Source organism: Gobius niger (assembly GCF_951799975.1).
Source record: "Gobius niger genome assembly, chromosome: 11".
NCBI lineage: Eukaryota > Metazoa > Chordata > Actinopteri > Gobiiformes > Gobiidae > Gobius > Gobius niger.
Window position 1 is genome coordinate 11680621 of NC_136862.1, and position 27016 is coordinate 11707636.

Consider the following 27016-nt stretch of genomic DNA (forward strand, 5'->3'; position numbering starts at 1 on the left):
TCAAATAACAAGCCCCCTTTACTACTATACAGGATGAAGATTTGTTGATTTTACTCACAATATATTGATTGGAACTAGACATTTAACTTGCAATAATCGGGTTCATTGTATCTCGGTCTCTATTAGCTTAATCTCTCTGTACATTGTCCCTGATAAAAAGCAGTAAAGAATTACTGCTTGAATTTATGTCTGGGCCACCTCTGGCACTGGACCTGGCAGTCTTATGAAACAGCAGAAACTTGACAGATTTTGTTAGAGTCAACAGTACATTTCTCCAAATTACAAAGTACAGTGTCTAGACCGTGTTGAAATGTTGCTGGGACATTGTCCAGTGATTTCAAAATTTTATTAATGTGGCTGCCAAAGGTCTCTGATTGTGCCATCTATTAAGGTCCAACATTGGATAACAGATGTCAAGGAAACAAGAATATCGTGGGTGACTGCACGTCGGTTGACCTTATGCTTACTGTAGAGCATGGGTGCCCAAAGTACGACCCTCAGACCTATTTGGTGGCCTTTTTAAAAAAAAATAATGCACACTTTACTGATTTTCTTCTTAAGCAGATACCAAAACAAGTATACACAAAACACCACGCCAACCTTTTATTGTTACACCAACACATTATGGTGTAGTCAGCCAGTTGGTAAAAGCGGACCAAGTACAGTCATATTGATGTAGCTTTTGTAAAGTGTCTCATAGGATTCCAGTTTGGCCAATGTTGATAAATACTCCTCATAGGGTGGAGATAGTTTTTTCATCCAATGTCTTAACAGAATCTGTTTTGCTGTTGTGAGAGTGAGTATAATCAATTTCCTTTCAAAGGATAAAATCTGGAAGTTCTGTGGTTAAACCCAAAATGGAAGGTTTTGCAGGGATGTTAAATCTCAAATAAAAAAATAAAAACAAATATTTTGAGAAAGAGCCTAAATAAAGGTGCTGGCCTTTTTAAACCTCTGCTAAATGCACAAAGTTGAACTTTTCACTGCATTGTCAACTGGTCACTGGCACTCTGTATTCACTTCAATATGCGACCCCCTGTAGAGTCTTATAACCAGAGGGTTGGCTGTGTCTGTAGGTGAGACACTTCACCGAACTCGCCTGTGTATGAATGTGTCAGAGTGAGTGGTTGGTGAGGGTATGGAGTGAACAAATAATGCAATGTAATGTGAGGGCAATAAAAAAACAAAACATTATTATCCAATGAACATATAACTCTCATTGAAAAATACAGAACTTTCATTTAATTGTCATATTACAGAGGTGTGTTACATGGTGTTCATTTTCTTTGAAGTATAAATCGATATGAGATGTTACTGTTCTTCATTGTTACGTGAGTCCATTTAGACAAAGTTTAGATGTGTGTCCTTGTCCACGCCGTGATCAGCTTTGTGCTCCTCGAAGAGATTGCTGAGTTCATCCATGTAATGCTGGTGGAGGGCATCGAGTTCTTCTAAAGTTGGCTTTGGGTTCTTCTCCACTCGGATGGGTCGCCCAACTGCAAAGGTGACAGGACAATACACTCAGAGTCAGTTTGCTTCATCATTTGCAATATGCTGCATCCGATGCCAAACGATGTGGGTTTATCTACAGCATGATGAAAGCGAATGTAATGGCTGTGTGTCAAAGTGGATAGTGCCAAAATCAACACAGCTTTTTATGGAGAGAAGTGAAAATTTATGGGTATGAAACAAAAAAATGTCTTTGATGTCCACTCACCTACTGTGTGGATGGGTTTTCTGTAAGGCAAGAGGCCAAAGGAGTATTGGAAAACGCCACGGGCATGGAAAAGAGGGAGAGAAATTCCCATGATGCCTTGCAGCTTTTCTTGTGTCCAGCGAAGCCATGTCCCCCTTGGGTTTCCCACTTGATCAAACACTTCATTTTCCCCAAATGAGAAGACAGGCACCAGATGAGCCCTAAGAAAAAGCAACAGTGTTAAATTGAATGCCCGTAAATGCGAATGTTCTGTACTATGCGTTTATTTCTTTCTACAACGATCTTACAACAGACTATGTGCTTTCCCAAGAATTGCCACGGGAATCACTGAATAAACCTCTGTTTCACTTCAGCCACAAGAACCTTTAAATAAATCGTTAGACAGCATCATTTCGAGAGTCACAAGAGTCTGGAGAATTAGCTGTAGTTAATTGAGAATTTGCTCCTTCCCCTGGGGCCCTGTGCTCTCACCCATGCTCCATGGCCATTTTGATGAAGCCTTTCTTCTTAGCCAGAAGTACATTGAAAGTCCCAGGATGTGCGTCAAGAGCCTCTGGAGCCCCACCAACTGCTATTACAACAGCCGTCCCACCACGGCGGCGGCGTTGGAGCGGGTAACTGGCACTCTCTTTGTCAGATGGGATCAGTCCTGGGATGATGAAACAGTAGAGTGAGAATAGTTTGAAGGTCATGTCAGTTTAACACATGTGTCCCACCTGCACACATGATATAGTCCCTGAAGAAAGGAGATCTGAACCAGAGAGGCAGCATGAGCATGTGGGTTGTGATCCCAGGAAAGAGCTGCCTGAAGCCTGTGGTGTACACGCAGAAGTTGGTGAAGGCTCCGGCCACCAGCACTCCATGAGGGTGAAATCCCATCACATAGTTGTTGTTTGGGTTCAGGTCTGCTGTTTTCACCAACTGTCATAAAACAAAGGGTTGTGATGACTGATTATGTACTATCTAAATATAATATACTTTCACTGTGAACATTCTTGAGTCAATATTTTCTTAATATTGTAGTTTCAACACTGTCCCTGACCCATGAACCCTCACTCATTGGTCTCGTGTCGACTGTTTGCTCACGCTCGAAATCCTGCCTGCTGTGGAAAACTAAAAAATCTGAAATCTATTATTACTCATCTTGATCAAACAATTGTTTAAACACCTTTGCTTGAATATACGATGATGAGTTTGAGTATATAGATAGACCATCTGCAGTTTTAGTTTGGTTTACACCCAGTTTGGACTTCATTTAGTCCTGATTTCATCTTGATCTGGTGGTACTGGGTGTGAGAAGTTAGAGAACCACTGGTCTAGTGTCTACAGTAATTGTGGTTCAGATACAGAGGTCATTAAACAAAATATTGTTTCACACTTTGTAGTTTATTAATGATTAAACGCCTGGAGGATCTGTTCACAGGCCTCTACTGTACCACATCCCACTTCTATGAACCATAACAACTGCTTTTTTTTTTAATAACTAAAAAGTAAATGACAAAAAGTATTGGACATTCTTGTATTTTGATTTTAAGTATTACTCTTAAACTAAGTATATAATTTTTGCTTTTGCTTTTGCAGGAACACTCTGATGGTCTTGGGTTAATCATTAAAGCCAAATGAGCCTTGAACAAGTGCTCTCTGACCAATCAGAGCCCAGCACTATTTTTTGGTTATTGAAGTGAGCAGTGTTTCCCAACCAACAGTACGGATACCACTGCGGTACTTGAGCATTGAGTATTTTGTAGGAAAAATAATCATTTGTGCACACAGGAAGGGAGAAAATTCACAGGTTATGTACACCTGCCCAAAACAAAACATCTTCACTTGAGAAGACAACAGAAAGAATTGGCAAATACAGACTCATATAAAGCGAAGCATGAGCCTTCGCTGCCCAGCATATACATCATTTAGGATTGTACATATTATAAAAAGGGACAGAAAGTGCTTAAAGTGCACTTAAAGGGGCAGGGAAGGGGATACAAAACAAACAACTACAACAAATAGTTGCGGTACAGGGAATCGTTCAATAATTAAACATTTACCTGAGTAATATTGAGATTGTTTGAACTGTATTTTGAGCATAACACACTACTTAATACTGATCATTTAGAATTTAGTTGATCACTTTGTTAATATTTGTCAATATCCTCAAGCTAGGGGGTACTCTGAGTTTACATGAGGGCAGGCGCTTACATCATGCGTCAAAACAAATAACTTCTGTTGCTCTATCGCTATTAAATGCCTTGACATCAATTGCATAACCCCTACATATAAACAAAATATTATGTAAAACTGTAAAACTTCTCCCGACTCACTAGAGAGGAAACTTAACATTTGAGCTCTAGCTGGTGCCATTAGAGACGGTGGTTAACGACGAACCAATGAAACAAATCAAGGTCTGAAAAGCACACAGCATCACTTAGGATTCACATTGACTCTTTGTCTGGACTTAACCTGGCGTACAGTCAGATGATGCTGCAAATGACTTGCTCAGAGCAACGAGAGTTACACCAATCCAAACCAAGTCTTGTAATGACTACTATTTAACATCACATTCGATTACACTGACTGACTACGGACTTATACTCGTGATCATTAATAGAACCCTTTCTTGGCCTTCACTGCCCTTATATTAGTTTATGGTCCAGCGTTTATTGTACTGGACGAGTTACTGCATGTTTTGGCTCTTAATGAAAGATGAGCGCACACAGGGACTGGCCCAAACTTGTATCAGTGCTCTGTCCTAAAACCAAGCAAAACGGATATGTTTTTTTTTTTTTTTTTTTACATTTGTGAAACCAGGAGAATCCCATTGATATTCAGAATCTCTTTTAGTGGAGTTCTGCAAACTGTTGAAAAACAACACTGTAATGTTGCTGAGCCAATAACCCAAATTAACAGGAGGTAAATATTATTACAGCGTGCTACTCTTCAACCTAACATTAAAATTAGATTCATTATTAAGATATGAAAAGACTTAATTCATAGGAGAATGACCTACTTAATGCCTATGTATCTAGTGCAATGTTCCTTTTGTGGGTGTGAAATGTTCTTCAGAAAAATAAACATGTTTATTTCCTTTTACCGTCTTACTGTACAGTGTGTGCTGTGCAGGCAGTGTTTTGTCATCCATGAAATGCTAATCACCTGTAAACAGTGTAAAAAGTGTCTGATTGTGGAGTTGGGGCACAGAGTTCAAAGAGAACATCAATCCTGATCAGTTTCGCTACGCCTTATTGAACAGAAGGATAAATATTCCCTCTCAACAAAAAGTTCATTATGTTTAAAGGTCTACTAACCACAAATACACACTGCTGATGTAAAATGCAGAGTTTTGTAATAAGCAAAGGAGATAATCAATTTCACAACAACATGCACCTCCTGCGTGTGACCACAAGATGGACACAAATACCTGAAAGAGTTCATCGCACTGGTTTACAATAAAAACAGACATTAAACTATGAATTAATCTAGTGCTTCTTTAAAAAGCACTGAATACACAGTATCTATCAGCATGAAATTGTGACAGACGATAGTTTGAGTGTGTGTCCAAACAGATTTTTAACAACTGTGACTGGAACTAATTTTCTCCCACGTTTGAACCAAATGTCTTGTGTCCATTCCTTCATAATAAAAATGACCACAATCTACGTAGTTGGATGATGACACAAAGCCACGAACTGACTTCAAAAGCAAATACAATAGATAATTTCCTGAAAACAGCCAACTTTTGAACAGCCAAGCTTTTTCAAAACATGGTTTATGATTTTAACAAGTGTGTTACCGTCAACTTTACTTTTTTGTTTAGGCTATTTGCAGATAAAGTGGCAGTGAGATGCAACACAATATTATAGAGTAATAAAACACAGTGCGTGACCACAAATCTGGATTTAACTCACTGTTATGATCTGGGGTGACCGCAGTTGGTCAGGTCTAGGTTCAGCAACAGGAAGAATGAGATCAGCTGACTCCCTGAACATCCTGAATGACCAGGTTATTCCATCAACAGATTTCTTGGGCGTCTCAGTAGCGCAGCGGTTTGTGCGCTTTGTGCCCCCACTAAAACATGTACAATAGGCCTGTATGAATGATGTGTGTGTGTGTGTGCGTGTGTGTGTGTGCGTGAATGAATGGTGGTGGTCAGAGGTCTTCGTCTTCCCCCCGGATTACATGGGCATATTCCAAGATGACAATGCTCGGATTCATCAGGCTCACGTTGTGAAAGAGTGGTTTAGGAGCATGAGACATCATTTTCACATAGATCTTAACCTCATTGAGTATCTTTGGGGTGTGCTGGAGAAGGCTTTGCACAGACCTTGGTGAAAAATGTATGAAAAACTGGATCTTTTGACATTGCAGAAGCTTATTGAAACAATGTGTGCTGTAATCAACGCTAAAGACGGCCCAAGCGTGTGACCATTTTTTTCTTTTTTTTGCCTAGGCAGTGTATTTGACCTTCCAAATACAACCAGGCCTAAATTAAGATCAACTCAGTATTAAACAAGGTTTAAAAGGGTCTAAAATGGGCAAAATGATGTCTGGGAGTTATCACAAAACCATAACCATAATACATTACTAAAGCATGATTAAAATGAATACTGTAATGTCTAAAATTGCATATTTCCCTGAGTATCACCTGAAGAAGCCCCAGCACCACACGCTACAGTTTCAAAGCACTGGAATAATTATAAATCACTCAATATATTATTAAGAATGTAAACATGCTGTGAACAAAATGAAGTTACTGTCCAACAAAATGTCCAGTGCATCCAGAAATGTGAGCAGTGATGTAACAAATGGCTGTAAATGGCTAAAGGGAACCACATTGGCCACAACTGGTCCTTTGCTGACAATGACAGAGATAAGCTGCTCTGCCTTCGTGCAGCTAAAGATCATAGATTAGATCAAATGCACTGAATCTATCTCCTTCTCTGACCTCTGGAGGTTAATCCCATACACACCTGGCCCTGCTGGTCATGTGACGCCTTATATTACGCAGTAAATAAATACAGCCCCGTGTGTCAGTGTCTCACCTTGACGGGGAAATAATCACGCATGTGGTCCCACAGTTTGAGACCACACAGGAAGGGCACCCTGCGACCGCCTCGAAACGGAGTGTCATAGTCGATGAACCACCAGACAGAATACAGCACACTGATCAGCCAAAACCGGGTGAAGAAAAGGTAGAAGAATAACACGATGCATAGAGGTGCTGGAAAGAGAAGAGATTTATTAGGATTATTCCAAGACGAAATCTTTAAGGCCACACGAACATCCCAGGGTAAATGCTGCTCAGAGGGATACAACATTTTCGAAAAGTTCAAAACACAATACAAGCCCCTAATGATAAGCTAGACAGGGACAATGTTTTTTTTTTGCAGGTTTTGCAGTATTTAACCCAGTGGACCCGTTTTCAATGGGTCGCCAGCCTTTCTCAGGGAACTTTTTTGTTTTTTGTGTGTACTATATGTGTTGTTGTTTTTTTCTAGAAGTGGGACAAATTTTGTTTTGTCCTCCTTTAGTATATGGTAAACCCAGACATTGGGGAAAACAATGTCCACCTAATTACAAAGCATTTGTGTCAAATTCATAAACTAGTATTCTAGCATTTCTGTGACAGTGACCCCAAAAACGTGATTGTGACTATAAACTCTTCCCTGAGAAGAATCGGTCTATTACAAATATGTGTTAGGAATGAGTTTTGACCACAACTTTCATATTAATTTTGTGGCTTGTGTTAGAAAATTTCTCCTTAACTTAAATGCCAGGCTTCTCTTGCAAATAAGGGACAAATTCTGTAACAGCTTCCTCTTGTAATATTTGTAATAAAGAATATAGGGCCTTTAAGTTATTTAGATTGTTGTGATTTCTGCTTTATAGCTTTATCCATAGCTTAAATCAGCAATAACCTTAAAATATGTAACAGTTTCAAATTGAAAAGAGTTTTTATTGTTATTTGGGTTGTGGCTTGTCGTCCCAGGGTGATGAATGATGGGTCCCAAAGCCATACAGGTTGAGAACCACTGATTTAAACCTTATGTTTGGGTACTAAATGCTTCATTCGTTAATCAGTTGTTACAGGACTGCTGCTGTTAGGGGGAGTAGGCCAAACCAGTTAGGCTTCTGGAACAGGCCTATGCTATGGAGAATGGTTTTAATAACTGGGATTGTGCAAAGACAAAAGGCTTCAGACACTGCCGGGTGTGACATCGACACCGATCCAAGAGTCTCATCATGCACTTAATTTCATTATGTGCCGTTTATCATACATGTACGTCTCACTGTGCTGCACATCGCTTTGAATTTAGCTCAATACAGCTGCCAGCACTTTTCTAAATTTAGGCACTGGCACAGAATTGACTCACCGCATTCAACAATAACAATGAGCTTGTCCTAATTTGCAAAGACAGAGTAGTAATTTTCCACTACATGATTATACAAAATTATTACACAAGTTCACAAAAAGGCCATGGATTATATTAGTAGAATTAGAGTAAAAAATTGCGCCTACTTTACCTAGTTTGATATTTTTGTGATGTTTATTAATGCGCCTCATTGTTGGAAATGGGCACAGGATGTGGCACGAGAAGTGGCAGATATTTTGCAACAATACTGCACAAATGGGCCATGAGCGAGTCCCAGTTCTATTTCATTTAGCTTCCATGTCATTTATGTTTTCTGATTGACCCTTTTTTGCCTTTTCTAAATAAACTTGCCATTTCACTTGTGCAAAAGGCAAGGCAAGGCAAGGCAACTTTATTTATACCGCGCATTTCGTACTCAAGGCAACTCAATGCGCCTTACAAAAGAAAAAAGGATTAATACTTACTATGGGCATCATCCCATCAAACTATAAATCAATAAGAAACTCATGAAAACCTATGATATACAAGGATGTTCAATACCGGGTACCAGCTTTCTCTAATTTGACTTGAGTCCAATCATTCCCCAGGCTGTTATCAAATAAATCTTTATGGCCTCTTTATTCCATTGGATCAAAAACGTGAGCAGGACATGTCATTTCAGTTTAGTGTAAAGTGGACAAGTAGATTTTTACAATATTAAGTTGAAAAATATTTTATTTTACGACCAGGTATCGACTCTTTCCCATAGACATCGATTGTGAAATTTGGCTCACTAGTATTTGGCATCAATGATTTGCAATATCCCAAGGACTTTGCAGTGAGAACCTATAATGGAGTATTACCAAGGAAATGAGGCTATTTCTAAAGTCACTAAACACCAATTTCCACAGTAAAATAAACAGCCACAATGTGATAACAATACGCTGCCAGGGTTTTACATGACACATAACATACTGCAATACGAGACCTCACCTAAAGCCAGAAAGGAGAAAACCCAAAACAGCACCACAGCCGTCTGCACTCTCCTGTGAAGGGGCACATGCCAGGGGGCAAAATCAATCTTCATAATTTCCACCAGAAAGGAGCGGCAAGACGGAGGTGCTGCAGCCACTGAAGGAGCGCACTGTTTCTGAGTGGGTCCAAAGTCTCATTGCTCCACTCTGATCCTGTATTGACAAGCTTATCTCAACTCAAGAACTGTGAGCTCCATCAATCCATATCTACACATTCGACTTTTGACCCAGCTTGTGAATGGTTGCAGATTTAGTCTTGCAAAAAAAAAAAAAAATACATATTCTAAACTGTTTTTGCATATAAAACATCAAGTCTGTGTGTATAAGTGAGGAAGGAACTATGGATATTTGCATGCTTTTCATAACCATCTGCTTTATAGTGACGGTACACAGTATGACAGCTCCATCTGGTTGAGCAATCAAGTAACAGCATCTCAGTCTGATAATAAGGCTGATAAATGTCCAATTTAACTTATGTTTGTTGTGCAAGTTTAACTTAAGTAAAGGATACACACCACAATAAAGGCTTGCAGCTTGTGTCAAAATGTACAACATGCCCTTTCTTGTTATTAGTATAGCACAGTTTTTAAAGGTATTATTAATGAATGAATGACATTTAAATTACTGATGCATTACTGTCTCTGGCCAGATATTAATTACACAAGATATGCACTATACTTCATGCATGGTTCATTGTGTTTTCGGGACATAGTGTAACACTATAACCCCGACCTGACCTCTGATCTATTGCAGTGTTGCTAAAACAAGCCAATTAAGTTGGTCAAGTTATTGCAATAGCAGTAAAACAGCAGTGCAGAAACACGCCTTCACAATAAAGGTTACCATGTGACAAGAGCCTTTTTTCCCTTGTGCCTTGGCAAGCGGGACGACTATGTTTGTCTAAAAGCCTCCATAAAATTTAGAGCTTCATATTTCCAGCTCTTTTACTTTGCCTCTGTACTGGGATGTAGATGTGGATGTTCTCTCCTTGACTGCTGTTTGCTGTCAGTGGGATGCTGCGCAGGCGGGCGGGGTCGTTTTTCCTTGCAGTGGCCTCTCGTAGAGTGATGAAGCAAGACGCACGGGACAGAGCGGACACACTGAGAGGATACGGAACCGTTGGCCCGTTGGGTCAGTAATAGGGTCCATCACCGATAAATCCCAGCTAATGTCTCACAGAGCCACGATGGACATCTGACTCTAGCGGCTATAGCGGTCCAACACACGGACATCTTGTTTCTCCATCTGAATACGGATACGCGGTGTTTTTGCAGTTGTGAGTCGGGTTTGAGTGCACGGTTGCAGCCCTCACCATGGCCTGGCCCTGTATCACCAGGGCGTGCTGCATGGCCCGCTTCTGGAACCAGCTGGACAAGGCTGACATTGCGGTGCCTTTGGTCTTCACCAAATACACGGATGTCTCCGAGATGCAGCACGTTCAGCTGCAACCGCAGCTGCAGCACACTCCCCAGGCACGAGTCGCCATAGAAACGCAGCCGTCTCATCGTCGTACAACAACGGCACGCACCGGGCGCAGGTGCTTCTCTGAGGAGCGCGCGAGCAGCTCGGTAATGCGCGAGGACTTTAAGCACTGGACAGTGCGCCCCGAGCGAAGCTGTAAACCAAGGAACGAGTACCACGAGCCGGAGACACCGTTCAATAGTGTAACACAGTACCAGAAGGACTACAAGCCCTGGCCCATTCCCAAAAGGCACGACACTCCCTGGATCCCAAAACCCCAAGCGACCATCTCCATTGGAGATGACCGCGCGCCCAACAGGTCACGGTTTGAAAAGCATCAGGCCCAGGTGGAAACGGACACCGGCGTGGAGAAAAGTGCCATTGCCGACAGAGTTCAAGAGAAACAGCTTCTGCAGGGACAGGAAAGAAAAACGCGCACTGCCACTACAAAGCAGGAAGGGCCGAAGAAAGTCATGCTGAAGACTGAAGCGAGCAGAGGCCGAGCTGCGGATGCGGTCAACAGGCAGATCAAACAGGAGCTCACAACCGGACCCGGCAGTTCGTACAGGTGAGAGGGGATTAAAACCTCTACAGCCTAAAAAGAGACGAGGTCACTGGGGTCAGTGAGGGCCAGGAGAGATCATAACATCAGTTAGATATCAACTGAAACCATTGCAAAAGAAATAAAACAGGACACACTGGCATCTACATCTTGAGTAGATATATTGTGTCTAAACTTTTTTCATGTGTGAGAAATAATAGGGCAGCATCTGTTTTCATTATTCCAGGAAGTTCCACTAAAGCATTCTCTATCATGATGAGAGCTCTCAGGAGGTGAATATTGTGTCTGTCAGAGTCTTTGGGCTACAATTGTTATTATCATGCTTTGGGTTAGTGAAGGCTTTCTGAGAATAGAATGTGACAGTGCAAACTAAGGCTAGCAGAGCTGAGGTTATGAGACTGAAGGAGTTCAGAGCAGCTTTGATGGTGATTATATTATTGTTGAAAGATGAAAGTCGTGAGGATGTGGCAGAGCAGTCGGCAGCGTGCAGATGGCAGGAAATGTTCAGTGATAATCAGCTGGTGGAGACACAAAACAGGTCAGCTGTGGGTTAATACCAGTCTGTGCTATGTTTGAAAAAAATATATGATGACGAAACTGTTGTGAAGGCCACAGCAATTGATCCACAGCTCTGGGAATAGTGTGTATTCAAACAGATTCCAAACTCATCATGTCTAATACGTTTCTTGAGAGCAATAAATCAGTCTGCAGTTGTTGAATATAGTTTCTGAACACTTTAATGCATCATTGTTGAGCAATCATCAGACCAATAGAAAATAAAGGGAACTGACTACAAAGATAATATAAACAGGATTAAGAGATCTGAAAACTCTCTCCCATGACTATAATCCTGAAGGTTACTGAAGAAAACAGCCACTTTGACTATTGCATTTCCCAAATATTTAGTTTCATCATTTCGGTACACAGTCTCACAACGACAGAGAGAAGTGAGCTTGAAAAGACCATTCAACGTAAGCCAAAACTACATATGCCAATCACTGCCCAGTAAAAACAGATGAGTTGCAGTAATACGGGAAACATACTGCATCCGTCTCAACATATTTTTGGACTGTGCTTAAAAACAGCAAAGGTAAGGAGGAGCAAAAGTAGGTAATGAGTAGCAAAAAACATTTAAAGACGTGCTGTGTTATATTTATACTGCCTCTCTCTTCGGAGCGGGCATCCACTTAGCGCTTGATTATGTCCCTAAAATAAACTTAAATAACATGCCCCCAGGGGATTCTGGTCGGAACAAAACTCTGCATTGCACCTGAAAAAGCTCCACAGTCACAGATAACCTTCCTTTCCAACTTGGGGCGTTTTTCTAAATGCCATATTTTGCATCAGAATAAGTATAATGCAGTAGCTGGGGCTTTTGTTATCGTCCTTTTTGTAGATGCTGCAAAAGACAAAGCCTTTCTTTGTGCAGAGGCGGACTGTTCCATTATGTGCTCGGTGCTGTCTGATAAAACAATGTTCAGAAAAGTGCAATTACAAGGAAAACTGTCAGAGTGGGTTCAAGTTTAACAAAACGCAGTCCTACTTGCTGTGTCTTTGTCATAAATGGGTCCTTTCTGTCGTGTTCACGCGCAGGGCAGTGATGTTTGCGTTAGCTGTGAAGAGGCCAGTAGATTTGGGTGGATTTAGAAATGATCCTCTTATGGAGTGTGCAAAGCCTTGTTTTTTTTTGACAGCAAGCCACGAGTGCACATCCTGCTTCTTAAGACAGAAGTAATGACTGTACAAAAAAAAAAAGTCAGACAGTTTTTTCATGCAACACCAGGGAGGAGTTTGACAATTTGTGCCTAAATCCTAATCCCTAATTCTCAGAGATCACAGACGATATCCCGTCTACAGTGAGCGTTTGCTGGTGGAAATAACAGGCTTACATAATATGATTAGATCTGATCTGATTCTGGGACTCGGATTTCACTTTGACTATAAAGCGACACACTAATTTAAAGGAAAACTATGTAATATTATTAGAGGGTCACTGCCACAGCTCAACCTTTGTAGGCTTATGGACACAAGTACAAGTTTGTGACATACAGTACCTCCAGAATTCTGTCACAAGAGCCAGTTTTTCCTATCAAGAGCATTACACTTTCACAAGTCGTATCTAAAGGAAAATGTATGAAGTACAATCATTAATATCAGTCACTGGGTCCATATCTCTCTGTACAAGACCAAAAATGTCCTCAAAAACAAAATAATTTTACCTCTATATAATATAGGCCTTCAGAACGCTGTGATGTCACCTGCAAACCAGCAATATAGGGCTTTATTGGGGACATGTGGCTTTGATTTTCAATGAGAGAGAGTTTTTTTAGGTTTAGTACAAACTGGTTTTAATCATACAATCTGGCGACCTTAAGTCTGGGGTTTCTGATGGGATAATTGTGCCATGAACTAAAAATAAAGAACAGAAACAACTTGATATTTATGCAAGTTGATCTAATTCTGATGAAGACCTTGTGAGTCAAAACGCATCAATAAATCCACGCAAATTCAGAGTGCCTCAGGTTTCTCTATACAACTTGATATTTATGTTTAACCCCCACATGAACCGAACACATTTTCTCCTTCTTGGAAAAAGCGTAGAAAAAGCTGAAAAACAAGGATGAAAATGTAACAAAAAATGTACTAAAAAAAGCAATGAAAGAGTGACAAAAAGTGACGAAAACATCATGAAAACAACAAAAAAGTATCATAAAAAGAGAAGAAAACAGATAGGCCTTAGCTTTCAAATGAGGCATTGCACTGTTGCTCTGCAGTCGCGAAGCTTGTGGTTTTGGGTTAAGGTGAGGGTTAAGAGGTTAAGTCGCTGTAAATGTGAATGAATCAACATCTTTGCCACTGCCAGTAAAAAAAAATACATATTTGTGATAAGTGATTACAGTAAGCAGTCATCTATCAATCTGATTTGAATATGCAAATCTGGGAACAACGATACATGTTTATTCCAAAAATTGGAGAAAGCCACTTCAGGTTTGCTGAAATATTTGAAAACATAAACAATTATAAAAAAAGATGTAAACCGTTCTTGTAATTGAGAATCAATTCCCATACAGTTGTTATAAGTTATAACAAAATCAAATTTTCGATACTGAGGCAGGAAAATATCGCGATAAACAATATTATTGAAGACCGTTAATGCCTCAGAAAGTAATTCTAAAGCTTAGGAAAAAGCCTTGTTCGAAAAGTACTTTCTCTTAAAACATCCTACAATAAACAAGAAAAACAAGGAAACACATCTTACTTTGGGTAAATAATAAAGCACTATATTAGTCCAAAAATTACTACTTACAGTATAGTAACTATCGTGACAGCCTTCTAAGTATAATCAGCATTTATTGTTTTAATCAGGAGACATAGATAAATAATGTTTGTAAAAATACTAAACAATAATCCACTACACTTCCTTTTGAAATCAGCATGGATCTACTGTTTGGCTGTAGCAAAAGCATAGCAACTGAGTTCTGTGATCACCATTTTGTGCCTTTCATCCATTTTTCATTTAAGCCACTTTTAATGGCACTCCCGGGGGGGCTGTTTATTGCTGTTGTAGCTGATGGGGGCGGCTGTTTCCATTGAACAGTGCTAATAGGAGACGAGATAGAGATGAAGCCGAGGGTGATCCCACGAGGAAGGCGAGTATTGACCAGGAGGAGCCAGGAGTGCCCCCGCTGACAGGCCAAGAAAACACTGTTCTGAGCTCAAACTACTGTGAGTGGGCACATCGATTCTGTGGGATACGCTACAAAAGAACTGCCAGCTTTTGTCTCTGCTACAGAACAAAAAAAACGGCGATGTTCCGTAATAGTGCAAACGCAGCTTATGTAGGAGGCTATACTTGCGAATTCTGCTACAAATATCTGGCTGTGGTCCACAGTCCTCCAGTGAAAGTGGAGGGTGACAATACCAAGAGCCTTCACTGCGCACCCCTTTGGGCACAGGCTCTCAGCAGGGCCAGATGTCCAGACGCTCAGCTTCAACCACACATGAAGACACAGTGACTCATAATATACAGTAGTATCACAGGAAACATTTCAAACGCTTCAGGTATAAAAAGCTCTTTGGGCTATAAAAACATCAGACAAGGCTGTGAGAAAGAGAATTGTACTTGTCCTGGGCTTCCAAACATACAAGCAATTTGAGTTAATGGGCATTGATAGATTAAAAAAAACTCTTTTGCAAATACATAGTGTCTCAGCTCCTTTTGTCAACCAAGTTTGAACTAAATTAGCACCTTCTTATTCATAATCTTAATCAGAAGATCTTTTAATCCTGCCTTGACTCTTTTGATCCAGCGTAGCACTCACTGCCTCTCGTTTTTTCAACACAAGCAATTAATTATTAAAGATTAAAGATAATATTAAAGGTGTAAAGTCTATATTTGTGTGTATTTGACCTTGTCGTGACCCAGCGGCTGTATGAGTGGTCAGTATCACCTTTACTTTCCATCACAGTGGTCTCTAGGATCAATTGTTTGCAAGGTTTTCACTGCTGATGGACCCTCTCACCAGAAAACCTATGAAACAATTGATCCTGAAGCATTGTAAAGGCCACCAGGACAACTCACACAGCCGCTGGGTCACTACAAGGTCAAATACACACACATATATACTTATTTTATTTGCAGAAAAAGTTGCATAACGCACCTTTAACACTGCAATCTAGAATCAATATGAAATAAGTGATTTTTTTTTGGGGGGGGGGTTTAGAAGAGCATCCAACGAATTTTATTCTATGAAAATACGCAAAATATGCTTTAATTTCACCCTATTCCTTTGTCATGTTCAGCATCTAGTATGTGTGTTTTTTGTGCAAAGACTAAACAAAACACAAATAACTGTTTAAAATCATATGTTTTCGCTTCACTTTAATGCACAGAATAATAACATGGCAATAGCATGAACAACACAATGGACAATGGGACTTATAACGCCCTTTAGACTGGGCCGTTAAGTTAAATAAATTCTTGTAAATTGCGACACTGACCATGTTGTTACTCATTTAGATGCTATCTCTATTCTATAACGATGCTATTACTGTGCAACCCATTATGCAAGTCTAAGCTTCAATTATACTGGATAATTCACATCTGAGGACCCGTGTCTTTCATCCGTGTCAGCCTTCATTCTTAAACCCAGCAAAGGGGTGAAACTTTCAATTGTATTAAAATAAATATTCTTTTCCCTCTAGTGTTCTGTTCCATCTGGCTGACCTTAACTCAGCGCTGTGGTGTGGTACAGTCAAAGCCACCATCCAACATTAAGCAGCTCCCGGGGCTCTGAGCAGTGAGATAATGTGTTCAGGGTTGGATGGAGCCGCCTCCTGTGGCTCTCAAATCCCACTAAAACCCCCTCAGACACTTGTTACCTTTATATTTCACATGTAGCACGGCCACAGTGTGTTAACCTTTATGTTTTGAGCACGGAGTAGGGCTCAATGATTTGGGAAATACATCTAATTGTGATTCATCTGAGAAGTAAAAAAAATGAGGATTAGGTTTGCACATTTTTTTTTTTCAGTACTCGACTGCAATTCAAACATGTCCAGGAGGAATACAGTTTTCTCAACCTCCTAGTCTGAGTAATGTTTTGGGCCAAATTTAGATTTCATTTTTCAATTGCTCTCTAAACACTGCTGTATAGTTATCATGGGCTCCGTCCTCAGCAATGATAAGTTTTTTTTTTTTACAAGCAAAGAAACATCATTCGATCAGTGATCGTCAACCCTTTTCAGTCAAAGATCAACTAGTTTTGTCTGTGAATAGGGCAAGATCTAGAATATTTCACTAATGTTTCTGTTTAGAATGAATGGTGTTTAGCTATAGCGTAATAGGTAAAATATTACAATAACAACTAAATATTAGGTCTATTACTACTGATACCAGATCGATGCAGTGACAATTTATGAATTTATGTTGAAATCTACTGGGGCTGTGCCAAAGATTTACCTGTAGATCCCAATCTAAAAAGGGGTAGGCAAGTTTTCCGGTGCTTGGCTGATATTTTTTCAAGTCAATCTTCATCATCAATCATCATTTCTTCAACGGGGAAGGCTAACGAGCTAGTGGCTAACAGCAAACAGTATTTACAGCCAAGTTTTAGCGAAAAAAAAAGATCTCCATTGGGTAATTGGATGTACAATATCCCTCTCTCCCTGTGTCTTTTCTGTCAGCGTAGTATTTACTCTAAATGACAATTAATGAGTAAAAAACCGCAACATGCTACGACACCTGCAGTGGCGCTTATGGCCTTTAGGGGCATGAGTTACTTAGTTCTGCTTTAAGGTGGCGACTTAACGTGGTGAAGGGGTTTGAGCACCCAAAGGTTTCTGGGAGCTCTGTTGTCGGGGGCTTCGTGCCCCTGGTAGGGACCCATGGTAAACAGGTCCTAGTTGACGGGTCAGACAAAGTGCGGTTCAGAAGCCCCTTATGAGAGACCAACAGGCCTGATTAAAATCGTGAGGCCGTTCTTCTATGGACCCACCAACCTGCAGGAGGAGCCATAGGGGCTGATGCAATGTGATTTGGGAGCTCAGACTGCCCCCTCGACCCGGCAGTGGTCAAGTGGAAGAAAATGGATGGATGGTGTTTGGCAGTTACTAGAGGTCTTACACTTCAGGGTTGGCAGAAAATCTCTGCCTGTGTGATTTTCTAAGTTATTGCAAACTCTCAAACTGTGATATTGATTGGATTGCCATTAATTTTCCAGCCCTAGTACCAAGCACAGGTTGACACTGTGTTGCTGTTGTTCAGTGATATGTCCATGAATAGCTGCTATGTGACTGTACAGTTGGATGTTTCACACGCTGCTCTCACAGTCCGTCTCTGTCTATGTGCTGTGGTGTCATGTGGTTACTTTATGCCCTTGGCCTTGGACATTGTTGTATAAGCTTCCTTTGGATTGGAGCTCCTTGGCCTCAGCGTGGACTTGGCACTATTATGTAATGCCTTTGTGCGGTTTCTCCACCTCTGCTGTGTTTTCTTCCTGTGATTATTATCTTTTCATCATTGGTTTGATATTTGTCTACTTTAAATTCCCTTTGATGTTTTTCCAATGAGGTACCTGTCTGTGAATACCCTTTGTTGATGAACAGCATAAATAATCTGAATCTTTCATGCAAGAACTTGCCATTTGTCACTGATTGTATTATTTATATCCTAATGACCATTGCTTTGTCAGTCAGCAGTCTCTTCAGAGTATGCGTATAAATTAAATTACCTGTCCCTGCATTCACAGCACATTAACAAGGTTAGCATTAGCCATTGTAGTCATGTTTTTTTTTTTTTGTTATTTAAGTATTTATTTGATTTTTAACATAATCAAAGCAACAACAAAAAAACAGCACAGACTGAACAAAACAGCAAAACTATACATCACAAAAATAAATGCAGACTTTAAAGTGTCTGACCTTTCAAATAAGACATAAACACATCCCATACCTGAAAATAAGACTCCTTCCGATTCTGTAACTTGGCAATTAATAGCTCATATGATGTAGTATCTGTCATGGATTTAACCCATTCCCTATAGAGAGGAGCTTCTGGATTTTTCCATTTGCGGAGAATCACTCTCGCAGCTAAGATGAAACCTGTTAGGACCAGTGCAAATTTACTCTTAGATATATTAGGTAAACAGGATCTGTCACCTAACAGGCAAAGTTGAGCAGACTCAGGGATAGGTGTACCTAGCCATCTCTGTATTGTTGAAATGATTGCTCTCCAAAATGGCTGAACCACTGGACAATCCCACATAGCGTGAATAAATGTGCCTTCGTGACAGTTACATTTCCAGCATAGATTATTCTGAAGGATGCCCACATTGTAGTCATGTTGATGAAATGTGACTGTTTTAAGGAATTGCTTTAGTTTTGCTGGAAGTTGTAAGTTGTTGCTTGAAGATTATTATTGCTTCTGAAGAGCATGCACAAATTAAATAAATAAAACTCTGACTTGAAATAAAAGCACCTTTTTCATCTAAAATCGAAACAATCAGGTGGAAGTCAAATTTAATAAAAATCGCAGTCATTTCATTGCCCTGTGAGCTTCAAACTTTTATTACCTTTATTCTTCAGGATATTGTTGTTCAAAGCAAACAACCATCTGACACATTTACAAATTACTTCATGTAGAAAAAAAACAACATTTTACTGTGTTTGTCTCTTTGGGATTGGCAACAATGGTGGATTAGGTTTATCGATCAGTGGGACAAAACAAAGGGAAAGTATTCAATTAAATGATTGTGAAAAGCAGGTTAGAAAAAAGATTTAACTTTTTTCAAGGAGCACTGGTTGAATATCGAGCTGTTTTATAAGGATAAGCATTGTGTTGTTTGATCAAGCACTTTTAAGACAAATGAGTGACTTAAATATATTTTGGTGCAAAACAAAACGTAGTAATAGTAAAGAGAAGATTTATGGACAGAGGGGACTGACTGGATACAGAAGATGAAGCGTTGTACAAATGTGACCTTCAGAAGTGCAGTGCGAGTACTCCTGAATGTCACACTCTGAGCCTGTGGTGCAGAGCTGGGTAAAGCTAAATCACTTATAGACAATACAATACATACTTTCTGTCCTCTACACTCAATTTTAAATACATGATAGTCTAAAGCAGGGATAGGCTTATTTTCTGGACCATGAAGATCATTTTGAGGAATCTGTTATATGCACATGACAGAGCTTTTAAACAATCCAGGAATAAGGAAAATATTGTACATTTCTGGTACATGTCTTGGGGGAGAACCCATAGACCCACTATAGCCTATATGAGAAAAAATACTACTATTTATAGCAGTCCCTTGGTTTGTGCCAATGCCCCCCCCCCCCCCTTCATTTGAATAGGAAATCAAAGTGACCCATGACTGTGCAAACTCACCTGCCCCTGCTCTACAGTTTTTCTACTAATTCCTGCATATCATTCTCATTTAAACGCCATATGTTTGTGCACACAGAACCGAATACAAGGCTTACAAAGATGTGAAACCAGCAAAGATGATCCGGGCCAAGTCCCAGTACCTGCCCCCGGACGAGAAGACCAACCTCGAGACCAGCTACAGTGCCACGTTCAAAGCCACTCCGCTGCGGCCCGCCGACAACAAAGCCCAGGACAGGAGGAGAATACGTAGTTTGTACAGCGAGCCTTACGTAGACCCTTCTAAACAGGTAAGACCCACTGGACCGGCTTGCCCCAAGTCACTTCTACAATAGGTTGCGTTCACGTGACATTGTAACTTTTTGGAGAAGCTATAAATTTAAATTATTGAGGTGGAGGACAGGAAAGAACTCTATGGTAGAATCAAGGTGATGATGATTTTGGCTTATGAACATTCTTTCCAGCACCTTAACATTGATAGTTTACTTTTTATAAGCTAAAATAATGCCAATGTAGGGCTATGTATGTTAGTCAGGATTTCAAGTTGTTCTGTGTCGCCCTCTGCAGGCCACACTAGGAAAGATAAACAGAAATGAACAAAATACAAGGTTTCATTTTAGCATTAACAACATGCAAGGTTTAAAATGTGGCAGTTTAATGTGGCATATTTGTGGATCTAACCCCATAAAACACTGAATCTCGCATAGAGTTTTACAGCCTCCCCTCCTCCATCTGATATTATGACACTGAATCTCGTGAACGCAACCTATTCTCACAATTCACCGAACACGCAGCCAGCATTCTCACCCCCACTATCCCACCATTCTTAGTTCGACAGGTATAGCTCTCCTCGCAGTAAATCCAAAAAGCCGGGAGCCACAGCCGCCGCGGGCCAGAGCAAGCCGGCGAAGAAGCCCAGAGATAAGCAGAGCGCGGCGGTGAGGGGCTCCAAGAAGACGGCCTCGGAGAACAAGCCCGACCGGCCGGCGGTGGGGGACAAGGAGAAAAGTAAAGAGATCAACAACAAACTGGCTGAGGCAAAAGAGTAAAAACCATTTAGCACTACTTTTTTATATTTATTCATTTGAGGGAAAACGCAAAAACAGAGGCTGCAAAATGACCCTTTCCTTTCAGTTCTCCCCTCGGTGTCTTTGTAACCACTCAATCTCTGTCTACTCTCGGGACTCGCTGAATATTGGGCATCTTGTAAAGCTACTCCTAATATTTACATTTTAGATTTTTGTTCTGACTCAAAGAGGAACTGATTTTAACCTCCTGTGTCAAACACAAATAACTGCTGAATGCTCTTTATTATTACTTACTGTATCCTTCCTTTACCATAACTAGCTTAACAATGGGCGATATGACGAACACTGAATAGTGATCAGATCCCTGTGATGATCTGCTGGACAGAATCATAGCCAAGGTCATCTTAAGTTAGGTCTGCCATTTGGTGATGAGCACAAGATGGCGCAGCTCATCCTGAGTTTCTGAATAAGGTAAATACTAAATGCATGTAAATCGTCATGAAATGGAAAAAGCGATCTGGGCTCTGAGACAGTGATTCTCAATCCCACACCTCATGAATTATTTGAGCTTTCAAGTACCACCAGGCCTGGATCAAAATTAAATCAGGACTATACCAGGATTAAAATGGATCTACAATTGACCTAAATTGATGAAATAGTGTGGGTGTAAAGCATGCGTAAACCAGAATTATATCTAACTCAAATTACTACTGATTTGAAATGAATCAACGTTGTTCTTTTCTATGCTCTAACCTGTTTGCTCAAGTTTTTTACAAGTTTAAAAACTTGTTTACACAAACGTAAGGCAGATAGTTAACAGTTAATGGACAAAAATGTGTAAAGAACAAGATCATTGGCAAGTTACATAAAGTTTGTCCCTGTATATGTTACCGTAGTAAGAGTGCAAGGATGACATCACCAACATACACCAAACAATCCATGGCAACCCTAATGCTAAACCATCTCCACTTGGACAAAATGCCCAATATTTAGGAATTCCAATCTCACTCTTTCTACCTCTCGGTTAAATTTATATCTTACGACTACAATATGAGCTGTTGGGGTTTGGACATGTCATTTCTCCTTCCGCCATGTAAAATTCACCATTGCAAACGAGTGGGCGTGCGTCCTTTTTCTCCTCCATCCGCCCTCCATCTTGTGGTTACCATGGCTACGGGGCTGCCTGGCTGTAACCAACGGATAGCTCTCGATGCATGGGCCCATAGACAAGCAATTTGGCTTTGATCAACTGAGCAGATTGCTTTGGTTGGGTTTTTATCAAGGATTTTCGAGTTGGAGTTTTGTCCTAAAGGAAAGATAATCATGTGGCTTTTGTACAAAGAAGAGGTAAAAAAAAAAAAGAAAGAAAAGAAAGAAATCAATCTGGAAATCTTTGATAAATGTCCCGCTTGGTTGGCCACGAGTGCGCTGCGTGCTTTTGTATCTGCTCTGTAGGCTTTTATGCTGTTATTCTTATGTCTGTGTGGAATTTATGACCCAATCACAAAGCTTTGTTCACTGTGATTATGAAAATGTCTCATTTATTATTGCACTTTTATGTCACGCAAGCCTCCATTATTATTTTGCACTCATTTGTAAGAATCCTCTGGACACCTTTTTGTCCCAGTCACCAGTCATGTAAAACATTCATAAGCGGTGTTTCAGCCCATTTTGCAACACTCGATTGCCAACGAGCCATCTGGGTCCCGCTGGAGTTATGCATTAAACGGCATTCATTTGCATTGATGTGGTGCTTGTAGTGAATAAAGCATTTTTCTTGACTTTTTTTTTTTTTTTCACTTTGAAGAGTTACAGGAGAGAAAAAAAAGAACAAAAAATGTGGAGCAGTGCAATTTGAGCACATGATATTCCCTCCAAAAGACCGCACTATTTTAAGCTTTTTAATTTGGCTCTGTGGCCCCTGAAAGACAATAGGTCACGGAGAAAACTGACAACACTGCCATAGAATAGATAAGCTAACACAAACATAGATATTTTTTCACAAAGCATTGAAAATAAGCTAATCCTAGCTTCTACCTTTACACACAAAGCTCTGTTGGCAGCTCTTAACCAGTTTAAGTTTGTTTTTATTTACTCGATTGGTTGGCACTGGGTTTAAGTAAGTATCTGTGTAGACTGTGAGCGTCTTAAAAGTGACTAGAAAAGATTATCTACTGTAATGACAACACTAACTTATTAATTATTTTTTACTATATTGAGCGTGTGTGTGACTCAGAAAAACCTATATCAACAATATCTTTGTGTATATAGCTTTAATGTGTATCAGTAAACCAGGCTGACCGAGGGCCGTCTTGCACTCAACTAGGCAGAATGTTGCACGACGCTAACTTCCAATGGTAACGACGGCTTCCTGTCTGTGTTTTAGTCCTATGGAGAGTTATGCAGTTATTGCTGTCATGCACGAGCTCAATATAGAAGGTGCAGTTACACGCATGACCTGAGGTGGCAGTAGTGAGTATAAAATGGCCAACTTGCATCTATTCCCTTTAAGGCATCGTGGCATCTTTGAGCGGCTTCGACAAAGGTTCAAAATTCTTCAACTTCTAGACAGGAACCGGCAAAGTTACACTTTCACTATTTTGACAGACATGTTTCATGGTAGTTTCACGGAATAGTGGTCAACAGACACTGAGGAGCACGCAACTTTAAGCAGGCTATGTCAAACCGTACACGGCAAAAGCTCAGAAAGCATGGAAAAGCGTGGAAATAAAGTAACTCATTAGAACTCATTAGAACAATCAATTTTATGGATAAAAGTAAAAAGTCAACGCAAAAGCAAAAGCAAAAGCAAAAGCAAAAATCAATACCTCAGAAAATCACTTTAAGACTTTTAAATAGTTATTAAGGGTCTTAATTTAGTAACTTTTAATAGTTTAATACTTTTAAGACCCCGCGGATACCCTGAAACCAAAGTTTAGCTTTTGAGACGCTAACGGAAAACTGAAATGGCTAGCTTAGTTAAACGCTAATCAGTGATAACAAGCACATAAACACAAAACAGTTAAAGTATGGGGCAGAAAAAGCAGCTGTTGAATATTTACTAAAAATTGTATTCAGGATGTTAAAAGTCCGCCGGTGGGAGACTGTGTTTATAACTTGAGGTATTTTAGCCTTGAAGCTAATGGCTAATGTTCATTTAGCGCTAACAAATGGTAAAATAGGACCACAATCCAAACTAATTTATATGATACACACTTGGCTTGACGTTTATTTAAGTTTTCTTCTGTTTTTAAATAAATAATTTACGTTAAAATGTGGACAGGAAGTAGTCTTTACCCTACACTGGCTAACAGGAAGTTGAGTGCCGCCTGCCATTAAGCAACAAGACGAAGCAGGAAGTTAGCTGAAAACATTCCGTGCACAGAGCCTATTACATCGTGCGGTCTTTTTGTTCTTTGCTTATGACAAAGTAGAAAAGATTTATATTTATAACAGAATCCATCGGGTAATGCTTTCCCCGAGTGCGCACCACACATACCTGCCAGTGTCCCTCATGTTTCACTGGATGACTGTGTCCTCTGTCGCCTGAGTCAGCGGCTTACACCTCCTTCGCTGTAGCCGCTGAGCACATGGTCCATCACTAGTATTTTGCAGCCTTTGGTCGGGGAGGTCATGTGTCAGCAGCTGGGAACAGTAATGTAAACGTAAACACGCCGTACACTTGGTGCTATCTCTGTGACAACAAGGCAAAGAAGCAGATAGGGTTTGGATAATGGATATGTTAAATTTTGTAATGGGCACTGGATATATAATAATTGACTGTGACGTGCTTGTGTTTCTATCTGCCTGCTCATATTTAAAGAAAGATAAATAAATGCAAAAAGCAGAAAAAAAGTACAATTGTCTTGATTTTTTTTGTGTTGGGAAGTAAAAGGGGTCAGTGGTTGCAGGTGTCTGTCAGTGTTTTCTGTCAGTCTGTCTTTAATAGACCAAAACATGAACTAGTTCAATCCACATGGAAGAGAACCGTGCTCTCTTTAAATTCATTTCAGTCTGTGCTGCCTCCTGCCGTGAGCTCTGCCATCCTGACCAGGCCCTGCATGTTGCTTAGATGGGAACTGAAGAATATATTACCTTGCAATTTGTGTTGAATATATTCCAAGAACTCATTAGACCTCCTAAGCCACATGTAGTGCACATGGATGTGTAGAAACCTATTTCAGTGTGAGATGTCATGTGCTTTTTAGTCCCATGTAAGTGCCAGCCTTTGCAATGCTTCATACTGAGAAAGCATAGTTTGTGACGCTGTATCACCATTTGATCATTGTTCCTTTCCCTTCACTGTACATGATACCGGGTAGTATGTTGCAGATGCTGTTTCCAGTTTGCTGTGTGCTAATGAGTGGCCTTCTGATTCATTTAAGGGTTGTGCTAAAACAGTACCACTACATACAACTCTGCCAGCCAATCCGAGAAACAGGCTGGGTGCAGACCCTAAAACAACACCTCTGGGGCTGTGCTCTTCCCGATCCCAGGTAACGACTAGAGACAAAGGAGCGCCACAACCGGCAAATAATCATATCCATACATGCTCATAGAGTCGTGCTTTACGTTTGGGTTTATGCTTTGTATTTAACTCGCACAAGTTTATTTTTGAAGCGCCGCATTCTCCGGTCTACTCGTCAGGTCATACCCCATGTATTTCTCTTCCATATGGACACTAGAGTAGGCTGGCTGAATGAGGCCGAACGCCTGAAGCCACAACCAACACCTCCTTAAGACCCCTTTTCTTAAGGAGACAGGTTTTGTTCAGTCACATCTGACCATTGATAATAGCAGCCTGCATGAGTATGAAATCATTCTCTAGGTAGAGTGGAGGTCACAAAAATCTTTTTGAATGCAAATTCTGCATTTCCACATTATCACACTGTTTCATAGTACTTTATCAAGAATTCATTTGGCCACTTTAAGCATGCTTCCACTGTTATCTGTTTGACCTGCAATCCAGTAATTAAGTTAGAGCTTGTGAGTTTTTATTTTTTTATTTTTTTATATATATATAAGGTAAGTATTCTTTGAAATTGGCATCATATAAAACAGAACAGACAGCGGCATGTTCACTCTATTGTATTGCTGTTCTTTTTTTAAGTCTCTTTGCACAAGAACACCCCGAGACCCTCATTACACTATTGGATTGTCTATCCCACACTGTCACAGTAAGTAAATCAAAATCTATGAATTTGACTGAAAACAATAACGTATATTGATTTGAATCAAAACGTAGCCTGAAAAAATATTTACTTTTTCTTTATAATTGTCAGATTGTCTGTTGTACCTAAAATGAGTGGTCACAGGGTGCTCAGCTCGGCAGTCACTTGAGTTGATCGCCTGGGAGAACTTACCTCATCACATGTCCCTCTCTGTCTCCTCTCTTCTGCTGTCTTAACCATGTGCTGCCTCCTAGAGATGCTAAAGACGAGCTTCTCCGACCCAGTGATCATCATTCCCCGGGTGCTTCTGGAGGAGAACCACAACAGCCTCTGCTGGACAGATCTGAGCCACGGAGAAGCAGCGTACGATTCGCCCTAGATGTCCAACAGACTGATTAGAAAGTATAGCACAAACCCAGGCAGCTGCACCTTCCACAGAGGCGGCTGATCTCAACAGTAAAGATTTAGAATTTACAATCACATTGGACGGAATCCCATTGGCACATCCCCATCACAGAAGTCCAGTACTTCCAGTCACAAGGAGCTCCATTCATCTTCAACCACGCATGTTTCAGTAATGGTACAATGACCAAAGTTTCTTCCCCTTAATATTATTGCAATGGTGCTAAGTCATTTTGGTTACCAGAGTATGTCGCCCATCATAGAAACAAACCATAAAGTGCTTAAACATCTACAATGTACTGTACTGTACAACTGACTGACTTTAGTGTAAATAAAATAGTCACAGAACACACTGGGATATTTCAATGTTGCTTTTATCTCTCCTGCACACTAACGCAAACACATACTGT

The 27016-nt window shown here is 40.3% G+C and overlaps 2 protein-coding genes across 5 annotated transcripts; one reads left to right on the forward strand and one right to left on the reverse strand.

Moving 5' to 3' along the window:
• Positions 1 to 1266: 1266 nt before the first annotated feature.
• Positions 1267 to 9786, reverse strand: mogat2 (monoacylglycerol O-acyltransferase 2). 2 transcript variants are annotated; one of them, XM_079566491.1, is made up of 6 exons: positions 9724 to 9786; positions 6754 to 6932; positions 2434 to 2638; positions 2189 to 2366; positions 1718 to 1917; positions 1267 to 1496 (listed from the first exon to the last, which is right to left on the reverse strand). In XM_079566491.1, exons 2-6 carry the CDS (start codon positions 6775 to 6777, stop codon positions 1342 to 1344), a joined length of 762 nt encoding a protein of 253 aa, XP_079422617.1. In that variant the 5' UTR covers positions 6778 to 6932; positions 9724 to 9786; the 3' UTR covers positions 1267 to 1341. The 2 variants fall into 2 exon arrangements, with proteins under 2 accessions (XP_079422617.1, XP_079422618.1); XM_079566492.1 differs by lacking the exon at positions 9724 to 9786 and adding an exon at positions 9058 to 9304.
• A 303-nt stretch (positions 9787 to 10089) lies between these two features.
• map6a (microtubule-associated protein 6a) lies at positions 10090 to 26682 on the forward strand. Of its 3 annotated transcripts, XM_079566261.1 has the most exons (5): positions 10091 to 11127; positions 20085 to 20295; positions 20836 to 21050; positions 25419 to 25529; positions 26459 to 26682. In XM_079566261.1, exons 1-5 carry the CDS (start codon positions 10412 to 10414, stop codon positions 26601 to 26603), a joined length of 1398 nt encoding a protein of 465 aa, XP_079422387.1. In that variant the 5' UTR covers positions 10091 to 10411; the 3' UTR covers positions 26604 to 26682. The 3 variants fall into 3 exon arrangements, with proteins under 3 accessions (XP_079422389.1, XP_079422387.1, XP_079422388.1); XM_079566263.1 differs by lacking the exon at positions 25419 to 25529 and having other exon boundaries at positions 10090 to 11127; positions 20836 to 21013; XM_079566262.1 differs by lacking the exon at positions 25419 to 25529.
• The last annotated feature ends 334 nt before the right edge of the window (positions 26683 to 27016 follow it).

Coding starts and splice junctions, on each gene's coding strand:
- map6a (XM_079566261.1), top strand. CDS start 10,412: ATGGCCTGGCCCTGTATCACCAGGGCGTGCTGCATGGCCCGCTTCTGG. Junction 11,128..20,084: donor GGACCCGGCAGTTCGTACAG/GTGAGAGGGGAT, acceptor TTGTGCACACAG/AACCGAATACAAGGCTTACA. Junction 25,530..26,458: donor TGTGCTCTTCCCGATCCCAG/GTAACGACTAGA, acceptor GCTGCCTCCTAG/AGATGCTAAAGACGAGCTTC.
- mogat2 (XM_079566492.1), bottom strand. CDS start 9,151: ATGAAGATTGATTTTGCCCCCTGGCATGTGCCCCTTCACAGGAGAGTG. Junction 6,933..9,057: donor TTTCTCCTTTCTGGCTTTAG/GTGAGGTCTCGT, acceptor TTCTCTTTCCAG/CACCTCTATGCATCGTGTTA. Junction 1,497..1,717: donor AAAACCCATCCACACAGTAG/GTGAGTGGACAT, acceptor TCACCTTTGCAG/TTGGGCGACCCATCCGAGTG.